This window comes from Vulpes lagopus, chromosome 5 (assembly GCF_018345385.1).
Source record: "Vulpes lagopus strain Blue_001 chromosome 5, ASM1834538v1, whole genome shotgun sequence".
Lineage (NCBI taxonomy): Eukaryota > Metazoa > Chordata > Mammalia > Carnivora > Canidae > Vulpes > Vulpes lagopus.
In genome coordinates this window covers 62625042-62641768 of record NC_054828.1, presented here as the reverse complement: position 1 = coordinate 62641768, position 16727 = coordinate 62625042, and the positions used below count along the sequence as shown (strand labels likewise).

The 16727-nt window shown below is 43.3% G+C and overlaps 1 protein-coding gene across 2 annotated transcripts in view; it reads left to right on the top strand.

The window, feature by feature from the left end:
• Positions 1–13962, top strand: part of SRGAP1 (SLIT-ROBO Rho GTPase activating protein 1) — a 271551-nt gene extending 257589 nt beyond the window's left edge. For both annotated transcript variants that reach the window (XM_041755347.1, XM_041755346.1), the window contains exons 19-22: positions 2897–3077; positions 4376–4510; positions 4646–4985; positions 9087–13962. In XM_041755347.1, coding sequence (XP_041611281.1) covers positions 2897–3077; positions 4376–4510; positions 4646–4985; positions 9087–9464 — 1034 coding nt within the window. In that variant the 3' untranslated portion in view covers positions 9465–13962. The remainder of the gene's footprint in view (positions 1–2896; positions 3078–4375; positions 4511–4645; positions 4986–9086) is intronic.
• Positions 13963–16727: the final 2765 nt, after the last annotated feature.

Sequence of the window (16727 nt, the reverse complement as noted above, 5' to 3'; positions counted from 1 at the left end):
ACATGTGTATCTGTTAAATAGTTTTAAATAGCCCTTGGCCAGCATTGACAATGTATGACTGAATGTCTAATTATTAATGTCTAAAGACTATTAATGGTTCTTTCTTCATTTCCCTTTGACGAGTACATAGACTACCCATTATGTTATGAGCTGGTATCTTTCCTTTTTTTTTTTTTTTTCAGTAAAATGAAATTCAAATTACATGGGCATGTTCACATAGGAATTTGCAAATTACATGTCATGAAGTTCTTTTTAACAAATGGGCATGTCTTCTTTCCTTCCCATGGATATGTTTATTCATGTCCCCTGTACCATGAACATGTTTATTTCTTTCCCCGAGGAGAACTAGGGTTATAAAAAGTTGGCATCTGTCATCTCTGATCAACCAGGACTTTATTTTTATCTGCAATTTTAAAACAAGCTATAAAGTCAGCTCTTTGAATATAAAGTTATAGTCCCTCCTCTATGAAGCAGATTTATAGATATTTAATAAAGCTGCTATTCATATTGTTTTAATAAAAAATATTATTTTAGGGGCACCTGGATGACACAGTCAGTTAAGTGCCAACTCTTGGTTTCAGCTCAGGTCATGATGTCAGGGTCATGGAATCAAGCCCCACATGGGCTCCACCTTCAGTGCAGTGTCTGCTTGAGATTTTCTTCCCCCTCCCCCACATGGTCTTTCTCTCTGTCAAATCTTTTAAAATTAAATATACAACTTTAGGGGGAATATTAGAGTGCTAACATATGATCTGAAAGCTATAGTCAATTGTTAAAGGACTTAAACTATTGTTTTAAAAATTATTTTTACTCCTAGTTTGCTAAGAAGTACACTACATGTAGATTATAGTATTGTGATTTTGTCATATGAAATAATTATTCCCCTTAAACATTATCCACAGGACACCCGGGTGGCTCAGTGATTGAGCACCTGCCTTCGGCCCAGGGCATGATCCCAGAGTCCCGGGATCGAGTCATGTCGGGCTCCCAGCATGGAGGCTGCTTCTCCCTCTGCCTGTTTCTCTGCCTCTCTCTCTCTCTCTCTCTCTCTCTCTCTCTAATAAATAAGTAAATAAATCTTTAAAAAAATATCATTATCCACTAGCAAAAAGATAGGGCAGCTTTTTTGTCTTTATTTTAAATGTATAGCTGAAATTCACCCAGGTCCTTCATATAAGGTAATCCCTAAGCTTTATCAAGTGAGAAAGAAAACTTAGCTGGTTGTCCAGTGGTTTCTTATGCCATTATTCCATATAAGATGTTAAACATATCTCAGGAATCTTTGGGTGAAAATAAACTATTTTAAATGCGGTGCTTCATTATCAGGCAAAATAGAAGACAATTTCATGAGAAAATATTTGGCAGACAGGTTTTAATCTCTTAGGTGTGTATATATGCTAGAGTATTCAGAAACTAATGCATGCTCAGTTTCTAGCAAATGAGGTATTGCTCATTGCATAGATACATTTCTCTGAACATTTAGCACTTGTATTGGCCCTTTTTATTTGTTACTGATTAGACGTTTACTCCTCTATTGTAGATAGCAGGGGTGAAGATGGGAGGATGGGGGGAGACGGAAGGAAAGATCCTAAGGCTCAAAACTGAAGGGCTTTTTGCAATAAACTGAATCACAAAAAGTATCTCTTGTAGTTGTTTTGTATAGTTTGTCCTCTTGTTTGCCCTCAACCTTTGTGATCAGAATTAGATCAGGGCTGAAATTCCAATTCTAGGCCCACAGTTTAATATCTTTTTTATTATTATTATTTTTATTTTGCAATCGTCTTGGGTTCCCATGCAGTTGTAAGAAATACTCCAGAGAGATCCCAGCTTCCCTCCATGGTAAAATCTTTTTTTTTTTTTTTTTCTTTTCCCTCCATGGTAAAATCTTATATAACTGCATCACGGTCAGGAAATTGACATGGACACAACCCATCCGCCATATTCACATTTCACCAGTTTTACATGCACTCTTCTGTGTGTGCAGACGTTTACTTGGGCACATACAGTTTTATCACCAGGGTCCCTCGTGCTCCCCCTTTGTAGCCATGGCCATTTCTTCCCAACCTCTGGCAACCACTAATCTGTTCTCCGTCTTGACTATTGTGTCATTTCAAGCATGCTATATAAATGGCATCATTTTATAGCCTTTTGAGATTGGTTTTTTTCACTCACCACATCCCCTTGAATATCTTTTGATCTCTGGATAATATAGCATTTGAATCTGGTCTTTTGAGTACAGGGCAGTCTAAGTTAGGCTTGTTTCATAGGTAACTAGAATTTACTACTGATACTGGAGAAAACAAAATTATATTGACTGTTGGTGGTAGTTGGAAGATTTGATAGTGCCAGAAAAGTACATGAAGAAATTAAATGTACTCAAACAGTATTTAATATGCTGGGTTTTGTAACCTTGATTTTTCTTTAAGCAGATAAAGCATAAACTTCCTAGTGTTCGAGGATAGTGATTTTTTTCCATGTTATCCATGGTTATTAATATGTTACAAGGGAACTCCATCATTGTCAAAATAATATTGGAGTTATTATGGAGGATATTACAACCTAAGGAAAGATCTCATACATCATGTTGCAAAGTTTAAATATTTTTTATTAGACTGTCATTCTATCTCTGGTAAGAGGCTGTGGAAATTAAGATCCAGTGTTCCATTTTTCTTGGCCTGAAAAACTGATGACAGCAAGAGAATGTTTTTCTGTAACTCTTTTAACAAAGCCTGATCTTGTCCTGCATTGATGATTTGCTTACTACCTTGTTCGTTCTGGATATGGAAATGGCTTTGTCTATTGTCTATTTCTGAGGCCTCCTAGAGAACTTTGTCATAGTGTTTTGTGCTTACGTCACAACTCTCTCCCTCACCGTCTTCTGGTGTGTTCTTTGTAGAATGTGAGCCGATAGAAGCGATAGCCAAGTTTGACTACGTCGGGCGATCTGCCAGAGAACTGTCCTTCAAGAAGGGTGCCTCCCTGCTGCTCTATCACCGCGCATCTGAGGACTGGTGGGAAGGCAGGCACAACGGCATCGATGGGCTCGTGCCACACCAGTACATAGTGGTGCAGGATATGTGAGTAGTGCCCACTCCCATCGCCAGAGAGCTCCCACCAGAAGACTCCAGCCACTAGGCTTAAATGGACCTTGGTCTTTCCAGAAGAGTGGAAGGGATTGCAGGGCCAAAACCTCTGAGCTGGGCTGGGCTGGGCTGGGCCGGGCCCAGTCCTTCACCTTGCTATTGGGTCTTTGCTAATAGGGTACTTCGAGGCCAGCAGGCTTTCATTTCCCAAACTCCACCAGGAGATGTAGAGCAAGAGCTAGTGAGAAATGCCCTTTGAAGCTGCTGACAGTGAGGCTAGCAGTGGGCCAGTCACTGAGGACAAGTCTTAGAAAAGTAACCCATGTGGAGATTAGCTCTAAGAGCTATAGTAGTGCTGCTAATCCTAAAACCAGTGGTGCTCATCTCTTGCTGTCTGACTACCATTTCAGTTCCAGATTCCCCAGAGGAAGGATACTGACTTAATATCTAAAGAGAATCATCTTCAAGCTTCTTTTTTTTTTAATATTGCTGTAATTTAAAAATATCTGGGGCACCTGGGTGGCTCTGTGGTTGAGCATCTGCCTTTGGCTCAGGTGGTGATCCCGGGATCGAGTCCCACATCGGGCTCCCCACCTGCTTCTCCCTCTGCCTGTGTCTCTGCCTCTCTCTCTCTGTCTCTCATGAATAAATAAATAAAATCTGTTTTAAACAAATAAAAAAAAATTAAAGAGATGAGAAGATGGTCATAATATATATTAAATGAAAAAAAATAATATGCACAGCATAATCCCTATGTTATGAATATAATATTTCACAGTGCAGCATGAATTTCAGAGCAGTTTTTCAAGGAAAAGAGAAATATACTATATAAAATGTATACAGCGATGAAATGATTCAGCCAAAATTTTAGAAAAAGAAAAAAGAATGTTAAAATGTATATCTCAGAATCCAAGAAATATTATGTGTGTTTATACAAACATACAGTCACATACATCTCAACTACATAAACATATAGGTAGCTATGGTATAAATACCATACCCATACATGCAGACATCCTACACGTTTACCCAGGCATAGATAAAAAGTCGTGAGGGATATTTTCTAAAATTCTAGCAGTGGTTGTGTCTGGTTGTTATGTCATATTGGGTGATTGTGAATTTGCCCTTTTTTGTATATATGAATCTTCCACTTGACCTGCAATGAAATTGTATTACTTTTCTTACGGAAAAAGTCATTGATAAGGGAAAGACTTCTATATGTAAATGCCATCACTTATTTTGTTCCCATTCATCTAACAAAAGACCCTCACTCTTGATCCTCTGTGTTTCAGGGATGATACATTTTCAGATACCCTGAGCCAAAAAGCTGACAGTGAGGCCAGCAGTGGGCCAGTCACTGAGGACAAGTCTTCATCCAAGGACATGAATTCCCCAACAGACCGTCACTCTGACGGCTATTTAGCCAGGTAGGTGGAGTCTGATAATCAGATCCCTGAACCCCCACTTTTCCCAGGGCTTTTAGGAGCCTCAGAACCCGCAACTTTGTCGTATTGCCCAGGATGATAAAATCCCGTTTTCTCTCTCTTTTTGTGTATGTCTAGACAAAGAAAAAGAGGAGAGCCACCCCCTCCAGTAAGGCGTCCTGGCAGGACCAGTGATGGCCATTGCCCCTTGCACCCCCCGCATGCTCTTTCCAACTCCTCAGTTGACCTGGGTTCCCCAAGCCTGAGCAGTCACCCCCGGGGCCTGCTGCAGAACCGTGGCCTCAACAATGATAGTCCTGAGAGGAGGCGCCGGCCAGGCCATGGTAGCCTGACCAATATCAGCCGGCATGACTCCCTCAAGAAGATCGACAGTCCTCCTATTAGAAGGTCCACATCGTCAGGCCAATACACAGGCTTCAATGACCATAAGCCATTGGACCCAGAGACAATCGCTCAGGTAGGATGCATGTCATGGGATGGCACGTGCTACATACCTGGGGTGTGATGAAGGAGGTATGCAGACTTACTGTTCGTAGTCATGGTTTTTGTAGAGAAGCAACTAAAGAAAACAGAAAAGAAATTACCTCATTCTTTAAGGCCTAAGGATCTCTTTAGATGAACCATTTGTGGGCCACCTGGGTGGCTCAATGGTTGAGCGTCTGCCTCAGGGTGTGATCCCAGGGTCCTGGGATCGAGTCCGGCATCAGGCTCCCTGCAGGGAGCCTGCTTCTCCCTCTGCCTGTGTCTCTGCCTCTGTGTGTGTGTATGTGTGTGTCTCTCATGAATAAATTTAAAAAAAAAAAAAAGGAAAGAAAAAGAAGAACCATGTGTTACTGGAAGGACCCAAGTGATAAGGTTTGTGTTGATTTAAACAGAGACATGCCAGAAATGTAGGACCCAGGGCATTCAAACACATCACTGCTAAATAGCTAGGAAAAATCTGAAAAAGAATAATAATGAGGGAGGACTGGCCCTATCAGGTCCTGAAAGTATGCTAAAGATAATAAACTAGACAAATTAATACAAAGAATAGGGAGCCCAAAGCAGATAAATGTTAGTGTATGTGAAACATGACCCTTTCAGCTTAATAGAAATGCTGGATTAGTTCGTGAATAGTAGGAGAGATAGATCGTGGCTAGCCCTTGGAAGAACGGCAGGTCTGAGTCCAATGTCACTCTTTACTTCCCAACACGTAGTGCAGAGGACTTTATAGTTTTTCCTAATGATTAAAATTGACAAAATAAAGGTAAAACAAGATTGATTAATGGATTTTTCCATCACTCTGCCAGTTTTCCCCTAGTGTTTTTCCCCCTAGCATAGGCCATCAGAAAATAAGGGTATCACCAATGACAAAAGAGGTGACTGGATTCGGGATTTGCCATTTTAGTCTAAAGCATCTTCTAGCACCTGAAGCTTAAAAACGAACTAAATCAATCAAAAACGAGAATGAGAAATAAATGGAACAAACATGAGGAACTACTAAGGATGGATTATTTTTAATAAAGAGTACCCAAGGAGACCTGCACTGATGTGACAAATTTCCAAGCTATTACCAGTGTCCTAACTAAAGAAAATTTTGGATGTAAATTAAATTGTGAGGGGCTCCATGTGTTTTTTAAAAAATTAAACCAATTTTAAATGTACAACAGTTTCTCAGTAAAAATCAAGAAGACTTGACCTTATGGTTTTCTCTATTTGATGTACTATACAGGGTCCTTGGAGACCTATATAGAACCAGTGATATTTGATTACAGCTGAATTTAACAATTTGAGAAATCCGTAACATCACTGCTTATAATGAGCAGGTGAAACAGAATTTAGGTTAGAAAGATAGGGAATTAGGAGCTTGGGAATAGGAAGGAAGGCATAACAAGGTCTGTTTAACCCTTTTGCTTCTAGAACCAGGAAATCCTTTTTTTTTTTTTTTTTTTGAAGTAGGTTCCATGCTGGGCTTGAACTCACAACCCTGAGATCAAGACCTGAGCTGAGATCAAGAGTCACATGCTCAACCAGCTGAACCACCCAGGCGCCCCAGGAAATCCTTTAATTGTATATCATAAAAACAAAAACTCAACAGATAAACCAGGCTCTGCTCAATGTCTCTGGGGCAAATACTTGTTAAAATTTTTTTTAAAAATCCGTATGTTTAGCATCAAATAGAAATCACATGCGAAAATAATCACTTGAAAAGTGATGTCATCCTCACAAAACAGCTTCCAGCTGTGTCCTTTATTTATCTTTCCATCTCTCATCTTCAGATTTTCCCATGAGGACAAGTAAGCCTGCCATCGTGGTGTTCATACAAAAAACACGCACATTCTCTTATTAAACAAATCAGTGGAGTCCCTGATGGGTTGTTTAAAAAAAAAATGGACAGTATCCATATGTGACCATTGTATCTTGGTTTACTTATTTAGCAAACCTTTATTGAGTGCTTCCTGGCACCAGGTGCTATGCCAGGCTTCATAGAAGCAAAGTTAAATCAATAGCCAGCTGCTTTCTGAAGGTGCTTACAATCCTGTGAGGGAGGCAGATATGGAAATCGGGTACATTATGCAGTGCCATGAGGCTTATGCTCCAGGTGAGCGAAAGAAGCCCTGGGAGTGTAGACAAGAGGCAAGTCAGTCAGACTGGGGCAGTGGTTCTTCACCCCGCCTGTCTCATACAATACTCCACTTTTGGTCTTTGTGTGTATGGTAAAAACACAGAAGGTAAAATTTACCATCTTAACCGTTTTTCATTGTACGGTTCTGTAAAGTATATTCACACTTTGTGAAACACTTTTTCAAATTGCAAAACTAAAACCAGCACTTTTTCAAATTACAAAACTAAAACCCTATGCCCTCTGAAGAACAACTCCTCTTTCTCCTGTCCCCTAGCCCGAGCCCTTGGCCACCCCCATTCTACTCTCTGCTCTGTGAGTGTGACTACCTCACATAAACGGAATCATATGGTATTTGTCTTTCCATGACTGGCCCCTTATTTCACTTAGTGTCCTCAAGGTTTATCCATATTGTAGCACGTGGCAAGATTTCCTTCCTCTTCAAGGCTGAATAATATCCCATTGGTGTATATACCACATTTTGCTTGCCTATCTATCCATCAGTGGAGCACACACTACCTTTTTAAAATATATATTTTGTAATCCCCCTTCAAATAAATTGGTAGATGTGAAATAAATTGGTAGATGATATACCTAATTTGAAAAGACATATAAAGCATATAAATATAAAAAATTACAAAGAAATATTAAAACAAATGTACTTTGGTTAATGCTTGAGTACACCAGAAGACAAAGAAACAAGTAAGACACTTTCACCTACATATATGGTTATCATAAATACAACAATTAAAAATGCATATCGATATAAGACAGAGTTAGGGTCTGGACTCAGGTTATTATAAACAGGTTTTTCACCTACGTAAGTGTCTGAAGGACATTTCAGAAGTTGAACAAGATGCGGGACAAGTCATTGCAGGTAAACTATTCCAGGATACTGAAACATATCAAGTATGTATGACCCCTGCTCACCAAATGCCAATAATGCCACCCCATTGTTGTGGTGTTTAAAAATACACATAGGGCGCCTGGGTGACTCAGTTGGTTGAGTGACCCACTTGATTTCAGCTCAGGTCACAATCTCATGGGTGATGAGATCAAGCCCAGCATTGCGCTCTGCGCTTAGTGGGGAATCTGCTTGAGAATCCTCTCCCTCTCCTCCTCCCCCAACTCATGCTTGGCACACTCGCCTCTCTCTCAAATAAATAAATACACTTTTTTTTTCTTTTTTTTTTAAAGATTCATTTATTTATTTGTTTATGATAGACATAGAAAGAGAGAAGAGGCAGAGACACAGGAGGAGGAAGAAGCAGGCTCCGTGCCGGGAGCCCGACGTGGGACTCGATCCTGGGTCTCCAGGATCGCACCCTGGGCCAAAGGCAGGCGCTAAACCGCTGAACCACCCAGGGATCCCCAATAAATACACTTAAAAAAAAAATACACAGCATATTACCAAAATGCCCTCTATGAGGCAGCACCACTTCCACCAAGATCCCCTGGACAGGGGCCTCAGGGAAAGGCTAAACTGAATTTTGAAGAACTGCTGGGAGTCAGTCAGGTACATAGCAAGTGCTCAAAATTATTTGTTAAATGAGTGAAAGAAGCCTGCTCTTCGTTCCCAGCCCCATGTATTTCTTGAGAAATCATTGCAGTATCTAAAGTGAAGCTACCTTTTACCGTTAAGTTGAAAGAGATTCCTGGACGGTAAGTCAGCATGTAAGGTAGAAATCACGAGAAGCCTGCCTGGCACCCTTAGCATGGCAGACGTTTGAGGTACGGCTCCACGCACGCTGGGTCTTGGTCTCCTCAGCATCCAGAGTCGAAGTAAATTGTGTGAGGTGGCATCGTGCTGATAACTCCACAGAGCGTGAGGTGGGAACGGTGCCTGTGCCTGTGCCTGTGCTGGCCTGTCTGCTTTGAAACCAAGTGCATGGGTTTCTGTGCCTCAGTCCTAACCCTGGGCCTCTTGGGTCTCCCCCTCCGGTTGTTTTTCAACAGGATATTGAGGAGACGATGAACACTGCTTTGAATGAACTCCGAGAACTGGAGAGACAGAGCACAGCCAAGCACGCCCCCGACGTGGTGCTGGATACCCTAGAACAAGTGAAGAACGTGCCCACCCCCGCCACCTCCACAGAATCTCTCAGCCCCTTGCACAACGTTGCCCTCAGGAGCTCAGAGCCTCAGATTCGACGTAGCACGAGCTCCTCCAGTGACACAATGAGTACTTTCAAGCCTCTGGTGGCGCCCCGAATGGGTGTGCAGCTGAAACCCCCAGCGCTGCGGCCCAAACCGGCCGTTCTCCCAAAAACAAACCCTACCGTGGGACCTGCCCCACCTTCCCAAGGTCCAACAGACAAGTCTTGCACAATGTAAAGACCAACCGGGCCAGGTCATATGGGGAGGTGATTTGAAAAAAAATATATATATATATGGATTAGTGACAAAAGTCAGTGATCCATAACTTTCCTTAGTTTTGTGCTTATAACTGGAGATTTTCGGCTTTTCTATGTTCTCGAATGTAATGTCTGAGACTAGCTAAATTAACACGGGCATTTGTATTTTGTAATTTTTTTTCTTTTTTTTTTTAATAACTGGACATATGTCATTTTAAAGACAATAGAAACACTTAGATTTACTTGAAAATCCAATGCTGCACCATTCGTAATGAAGGCAACACCGCTCTGCTCTCCGCGTTGTATGGCGTTTCAGGCTTAGTGTAGCCTGGGTGAGTCCTAAATGTCTGGATCGGAAGGCACAAGAATCTGGAGTTCCAGGCCTTGGAGTAGAACCAGTGTTGGTCTGTGCCATGTGGGGGTAATGGCTGAAAGGTGCTGTCGGCATTGTGTGGTGGCTGACAGTGAGCACCCCTGCCCAGGTCCCGCTCACCCTAAGACTTGCAGTTGTCACAGTGGGACGTTCCCAGTGGGACTTGCGGCCCACCGCCTGAATGAGTTGGATGGTTGCCTCTTTCCTAAGAGTCGTTTCCCTGGGTCCGGGCTAAAAGCTCAGAGGAAGAGGTCAGAACCTCAACAGTTACTGCCTGAACTGAACCTAGGAAAGGAGAGAGAGAGAGAGAGAGAGAATCCTCCAGAGCCATTGGTGTGACTCCTTTCACAAGCCTGACCAGGCCCTGGAAGATTTCCAAGCCCATCCCCTGCATTCACGAAGGACTAGAACAGTCTAATTTTAAAGACTTCCTGGTTACCCTGCTCCACAGACTCCTTCAGCGATCTGTTGTTCCTAACTGCCTAGGAAATACTTCTAGCTCCCCTAAACCTCTGTGATCGCCCCCTGGAAATGGGGAATGCAAGCGGCACACAAGCCCTTGGTTCACTCAGCCTTCCCTTCTGGCTAAATGACTTTGGTCCCTTTAACCACCCTACAGAGGTCTGCGGAACCTAAGTTGAAGCCCCAGCTCTGCTCTCCATAGGTCTCTCTGAGCCAACCCAGACCTGGCTACGGTACTGGAGTACGAGCCACGCTGACCGAGGTGGGAGGGTCACCTCATGGTTCCAGGGTGATTTCCTTCCAATATGGCACCCTGGAACCCAGATTTTTTTTTCTTTTTCTTTTCTTTTTTTTTTTTTTTCCACATGGTCTCTACATAACTCAGATAGTCCGGTGAGCCTCTTTCTCCAGCCTCCTGGCACAAAGACAATTTTCTGTTTCCCCTCTGTCTTAAAAAAGTTGCTCCGAATTCAGTTGTTTTTACTAAGGTACAAATCACCTCTCCTACCAGCAGCAGCTGATGTCATCCTATCTACTCTCTCACTGAACCTACTGATGAAGAAACTTTTTTTTTTTTTTAAAGAAGAAATGGATGGCCCCGACTAACCCCTCTCGACCACCATTGATTCCCTTCTAGGTTTGGATTCCAAGTGGCAGTCGTTTGCCTGCCCACCTAAGAGCGACACAGTATAGACTTGAACCTGTTAACCCACTGGTGAATGCCTCCTGCAGGAAAGGAGGAGGATCTGTCCTAAAAATCAAGATCATTACTGTGATCTCTCCCTCAATTTGCCAGTCTAATCATTCTAATGCAGACAGAGATTAAATTAATGAGATAGAGTTACCTTTCAAAGTCACACTTGTGGTTGCTAGCCAGTGGCCTAATTTCACAAATGGACTGAATGGATAGTTGTGTTTGGGGGGGGGGTGTTTTTTCTCCCAAAGTATTTCCAGGTATGGTAAGCTTTTAAATCTTTAATTTTTCTTCAATATCCTCTTTGCCCATTTTGAAAACGATGCCCGGCTCAGCATCTTGTCCAGCCCCTCACCATTTCTCTTGAGCTTTAGTGGTCCTCCAGCAACTTGAGACACCAGGGAGACTCAGCCAGGATTGAGCTCTGAGTAGCACTAAGCCTTTTCAACAATCTTCCCAGATTCCTAGGAAATTGAAACCTTCCTCAATAACCTCCCAGTTCTTTCCAGAAGAACTCTATTGCTATATGGGGACACAGAAGCAGGGAATGAAAGTGGAAATCAGTGGAGGAGGAGGGAGGGGAGACCTTAAATCTTTTAGAAACTGAAATAAAAAGGATTTCTCTAAAACTATTTTCCATCTTTGATAGAAGAGTGAGATGTGAACAGAGGGCATCCAAAGAGCGAGGCATGTTGAATTTAGTATGGGGAGAGGAGGCGTCTTTCACAAGCTTTCACTCCAATCTTACTCCTGCAAGTTCTTCAGACTTCTTCAGAAGTCTTCAGACTTCTCCCTGGTGATCCTGCCCAGTGCCTCCTCTCTTCAGTGTTTACACTTCTGATGACATGAGGGTCGCCTTTCCAACCACCAAATTAGGACTCTGCCCCCTTAGGTAGCAGAGGACATGCTGCTCCAGAGCCTCAGAGCCTCAGAGGCTGTGCCTTCTCGCAGGAACTTCTAATGTTCTCGCATCACTCCCTTACATGTCTCTCTCTTTTCTCCCTATGCCCCTGTTGACACCCTGAGAACTGCCTTTCTTTTTTTTTTCTCTCTCTTTTTTTTCCCCCAACCCCCAAGGAAGGGTGTGACCTCATAGTGAATAAGGCTCACCTATTCTTAATTTGTTTTAGTAAGAGTGTTCAGATTCCAGGGATAAGACGAGGTGGCTGCTTCACAAAGTGTCCAGAATAACACCCTATAAGCTCATTAAAAGCTTCTGAAGCTGAGAGGCCTCACCCATACGTGGCCACATGCCCTTCTCTACGGCCACAGGTGCAGCACACCGTGGGGGGAGGAAAGGTGCAAAGGGATGGGGGGAAAGGAAAGAATCCTGAGATACTCTGCCCCTAGTTTCAAGGATCATATTATTTTTCATGCAGTTTGGGAAGGGGGTCATTTTGATGATGGGCAAAGGATGGCTCTACGGAGATCACCAGGCTCCACTTCCACCAGAATATAGGCTCACAGCTGAACTGCTCGGGTCCCTTCCACAGAGCTCGCGGAAGTAGGCTTACCGCGTTGGCCTTTTGGTTTGGGTCAGGGGTGTTGGGAGAGGATCGTTAGGAGGGAGAGAAAGATGCTGAATTTCTGATGAGTGTTCTGTAGATTATTTGAACCAGTCAAATGGCCCTTTGCAGAGCTCTGGATCCATGTTCAGGGTCAACGCTTTCATTCAACAGTTTTGCACTTTTTCACACAATGTCATCTGACTTTGGTGCTCATTGAGCCATCCATGGAATAATTTACAGCAGGGTCCTGCTTAATCTACTGCAGTGAGCGTGAAGAGCCACCAGAGAGTAGATCACATGGTATCGGGCAAGAGTTTTCTTTGTACTTTTTGCCATTCCCAAAAATGGGTTTATAATTTAATTAAGGAAAAGATACAAGTGGGAATGGTAGTGGTCTCCTCGGCTTTGGGAGCGACACAGGGTCTACAAAATGAAGAAACTTTAATATCATCATTACAGCCTCTAAAATTTAAACTTAAAGAGCCCACATTGTGTGTCACCTAACTGGAATTTAAATAAAGAGCCCAGAAGTCTGTTGAGGATTTAGAGAAGACGTCAGATTTGGGATCCTGTTCATTCTATTCCCGACCACAGTAGTGAGAGACCACGGATGCAGGAAGAGCGCTGGGGACCGAGTCCTGCCCTGAATTACCCCGCCACTGACGGTGACTGACTTAGATGTAAAGGCTCAGCCGGGTGCTCAGTGGAGCTTCCCCTGAGCTGCAAACCCAACCTCCAAGCTGGACCGGGGCGTCAGGCGTGGTGCAGGGTGACTGGCACCCCTCCTCCGTTCGGATCAGTAAGATAAACTGGAAATCGAGCTTTCACTTCCCCTACTGTACTTTCTTTAAAAAAAAAAAAAAAAAACTACAACCACCACCACCAATAGTCCATGTGGTATGATCGAGATGGGTACCTGTATCTTGAATTACATAGGGACTTTTGTATGTTTAAATAATTGTACTGGGTTCCATAATGCTTATCTTAGAAACTGTTTAGTGCAAGGAGATCTAGAAGCCGTGCGTCTGTGAATGCCCCCGGTAGAGCGTTCATCCAAGTCCAGTGTGTAGTGTGATGGTTGTGCTAGGTGTTCCAAGTATAGTAAGTGGCTGTGTAACAGGAGAGACTGCTATTACCTACGGACTCGAGGGGGACTCCTGCCCACGTGATAAATCAGTATTGTCCTTTTTCTGTCGGTTTGCTCACAGTGCTGGTAGCTTCCTGCTTGTGACTGTCACCTAATCGTGTCGATGTACATCTGTAGTATGTACATGTGAAAGTGCCTTTCTATTTTAGAGGAGTTTTAGCCTTGCTTCGCCCTGTCGCCTTGTCCTGCCCGCGCACCTGCCCCTGCACCTGCCCCTGCACCTGCCCCTACACTTCCCCCCACACCTGCAGCCGTCCCTACCCCTGCACCTGCCCCCGCACCTGCCCCTACACCTCCCCACACACACACACACCCGCACCTGCCCTTGCACCTGCCCCCACCCCCGCATCTGCCCCTGCACCTGCCCCCATACCTGCACCTGCCTCCGCCCCCACATCTGACCCCGCACCTGCCCCCCTCCGGGGTGGAAGCGTCCTCCAGGTGCTCCCTACCTCCCCGAGCCTCGGTGCTCCGTAGCGTCCGCCCTGCGTCCCCGTGGGTCCTCAGACTGTGTCGTCTCGCTGGTAGCCGTGACCGTGCCTTTCCCACCCGCAGTGTCCCCGCGTCGCCCCTCCCCGGCTCCGGCCCTCAGTGCCTGTGCTTGGTGCTGCCTCTGGGAACAGGTGGGCCCTGGGCCCCCAGGGGCAGAGATAAGGGGGGGAGGCTTTTACAGTTCTGGAAGAAAAGAAACGTTTTTGTTAACCTGTTGTGACAATGCACTTTTATGTATAGTACTGTACATTTGGCATGTACCATTCCGGGCTTCGGTATACAGTCGGGTCTGTTCTTCACCGTGTATCTTTATAATAAATAAGATAGTTCTGGCTGCCTTTGTCTTCTTCCGATTCCCTGTGACTCTCCAGTACGATTATCATCCCCTGCCCTTTCTTTTCCTGATCACTGCTAACCTCCTCCTCCCCACACCACCCCCCAGGGAGCTGAGCTGCATTAGATGGTGGGAAAATACTTTTTCCCCCCCTTCATGTTTTTCTCTCACTTGCATTTTTATTTGTGACCTCGAAAATGAGACCCCAGGCCCGGGGCCTCGATCATGAAGCCAGAGTTTTTCAGAGGATGATTTGGAAACCCCCTGTGTAGGAAGGAAAGGGGATCGATTGGGACAGGGCAAGCAAGCCTCCTAAACTCCCCCCGGATTGAAGTCTTTGAAAAGGCTTCTTTAGCAAAGTAAACCTTCTCAAGCTGATCTTTGGATCCATTTGAAGACACTGAAATGCAGTCCTTAGTACAAGACCAAGTTTAGAGTTCCCCATGTATTGATATTTTTTTCGTCAAACATTAAAAAAAAATAACCAACTCTTGAGGTCTATCCATACCTAATAAATAGTTTTGTAAAACTATCAGCAATGTGCTGGATTGAATATTGATAAGAGATGTGGATTTTTTTTAATGACACATAAATCAAGGGGGAAAAACTGTTTATTGGAGTATAAAATACAAACAGGAAAGTGCACAAATTATTAGTGTAAGAGTTTTCACAAAGTAATACTGTAATGTATTCACCACCCAGATCGAGACAGCCGGTATCCACATCCCGGAGGCCAGGCTAATGCCTCTCCAAAGTTCATATCCTCATGAATAACACCATGGTTTGGCTTTGCCTATAGTTTGAACTTTCTATGAAGGACCTCCTACCATGTAGATTTTGTGTCTGGCTCCTTCTGTTGAAATTTGTTTTTGTGAGAGTCACCCATGCTGTTACACGTAACTAGTTTCTTCCATTTTGACTGGTGTATAGAATTTTGTTATATGAATATGCTTGGTGTTTGTTTTCTATTTCCTGATTAAACTTTGGGGATTGTATGCAGAGATCTTTAAATGTGGACAAATGAATGGGAAGAAAGCCCACCTGTTAAAGGAAATATTTTCCCAAACCATGATGGAATGATGTTGAACCAAACTATTGACCGATAGGCGTACCTGAAAACAGGTAGACCCATTTTAGGACTAGAGTTGGATTTAGAGGCTGCCCCACAGGAATGAATGAGCAAGTCAGACCATAGGATTGTCCCGGAAAGGACCCAAAAAGGTCCTGGAAAGCCAAAAACAATGGCAAATTCCATTGGCAGATTCCATTCGACTGGCCACATGCCTCCATTTCAGTTTTGGAAAATAGTCAGTATACCATTGAAATGATCCTCGTGAGGTTCCTTATTCTTCAGTGGCCTTTTATTTGTTTCTACACAGTAGATAGAAAACCTGCTTTCTGTAATTAAAAGCAAAACAGTCATTTTATCAAGATCAGCAAAAGAAGCTGGAGACCTGGGACTGGGCTAGATATCAAAATGTGTGTGAGAGAAAGAGAAAGAACGAGAAAGTGCTCAAGTGAGCACTCCTCCTGGAGTCCTGTAACAACATGCTTTGTTCAGCATTATCTTGAAGAAAGTTATGATGTGATCCAAGACATCTCCAGCTCTAGAATATTTGCAGCCCAATTCTGGTGGGTCTGTTCTTCATATTCATCAGCTCTCTACCAGGTATGCTCCTGGGGGGGAATGGCTTTCTTTTTGCTGCTTGGGTGTGCAGCTAAAGTGAGGACTATTGATGAAATACCCTCCCAACAACGATGCATTGTGTTAATCTTTTGTCTTTGACATACCAGGGAAATTTCTTGTGTAAAAATCATGTCCATCTAAATGAGAGTGGATGATCATACAATGGCGTGATGTTAACTAACTTGAAAATGAGATTTGGGGTTCTAGGCCTTTGATGGGCTGCACCCATAAAAAGCAGTATGATCAGAATTTGTCATAGAAGGTACTGTCTGTGAGCCAAAGATTATTATTGCATAAGTAACTGAATATTAGCAGATGCATTTGAAGAGGGAAAGAAATTTTAAATAAGACAAAAATCGATCATCTGGTCCTAATTCAAACTCAGTTTCTAGACTTCATCAAATCATCAGCTGTACCTCAGTTTCCCAAACAAATAATCCACAGTGACATTTTTGTATATTGTCTTCTAATCTTAAACTGTGCTTATTTTTAGCACAGTTAAATTCATATTCTATATATAATTGTGTATCCTGGTTGGTTGTTTTT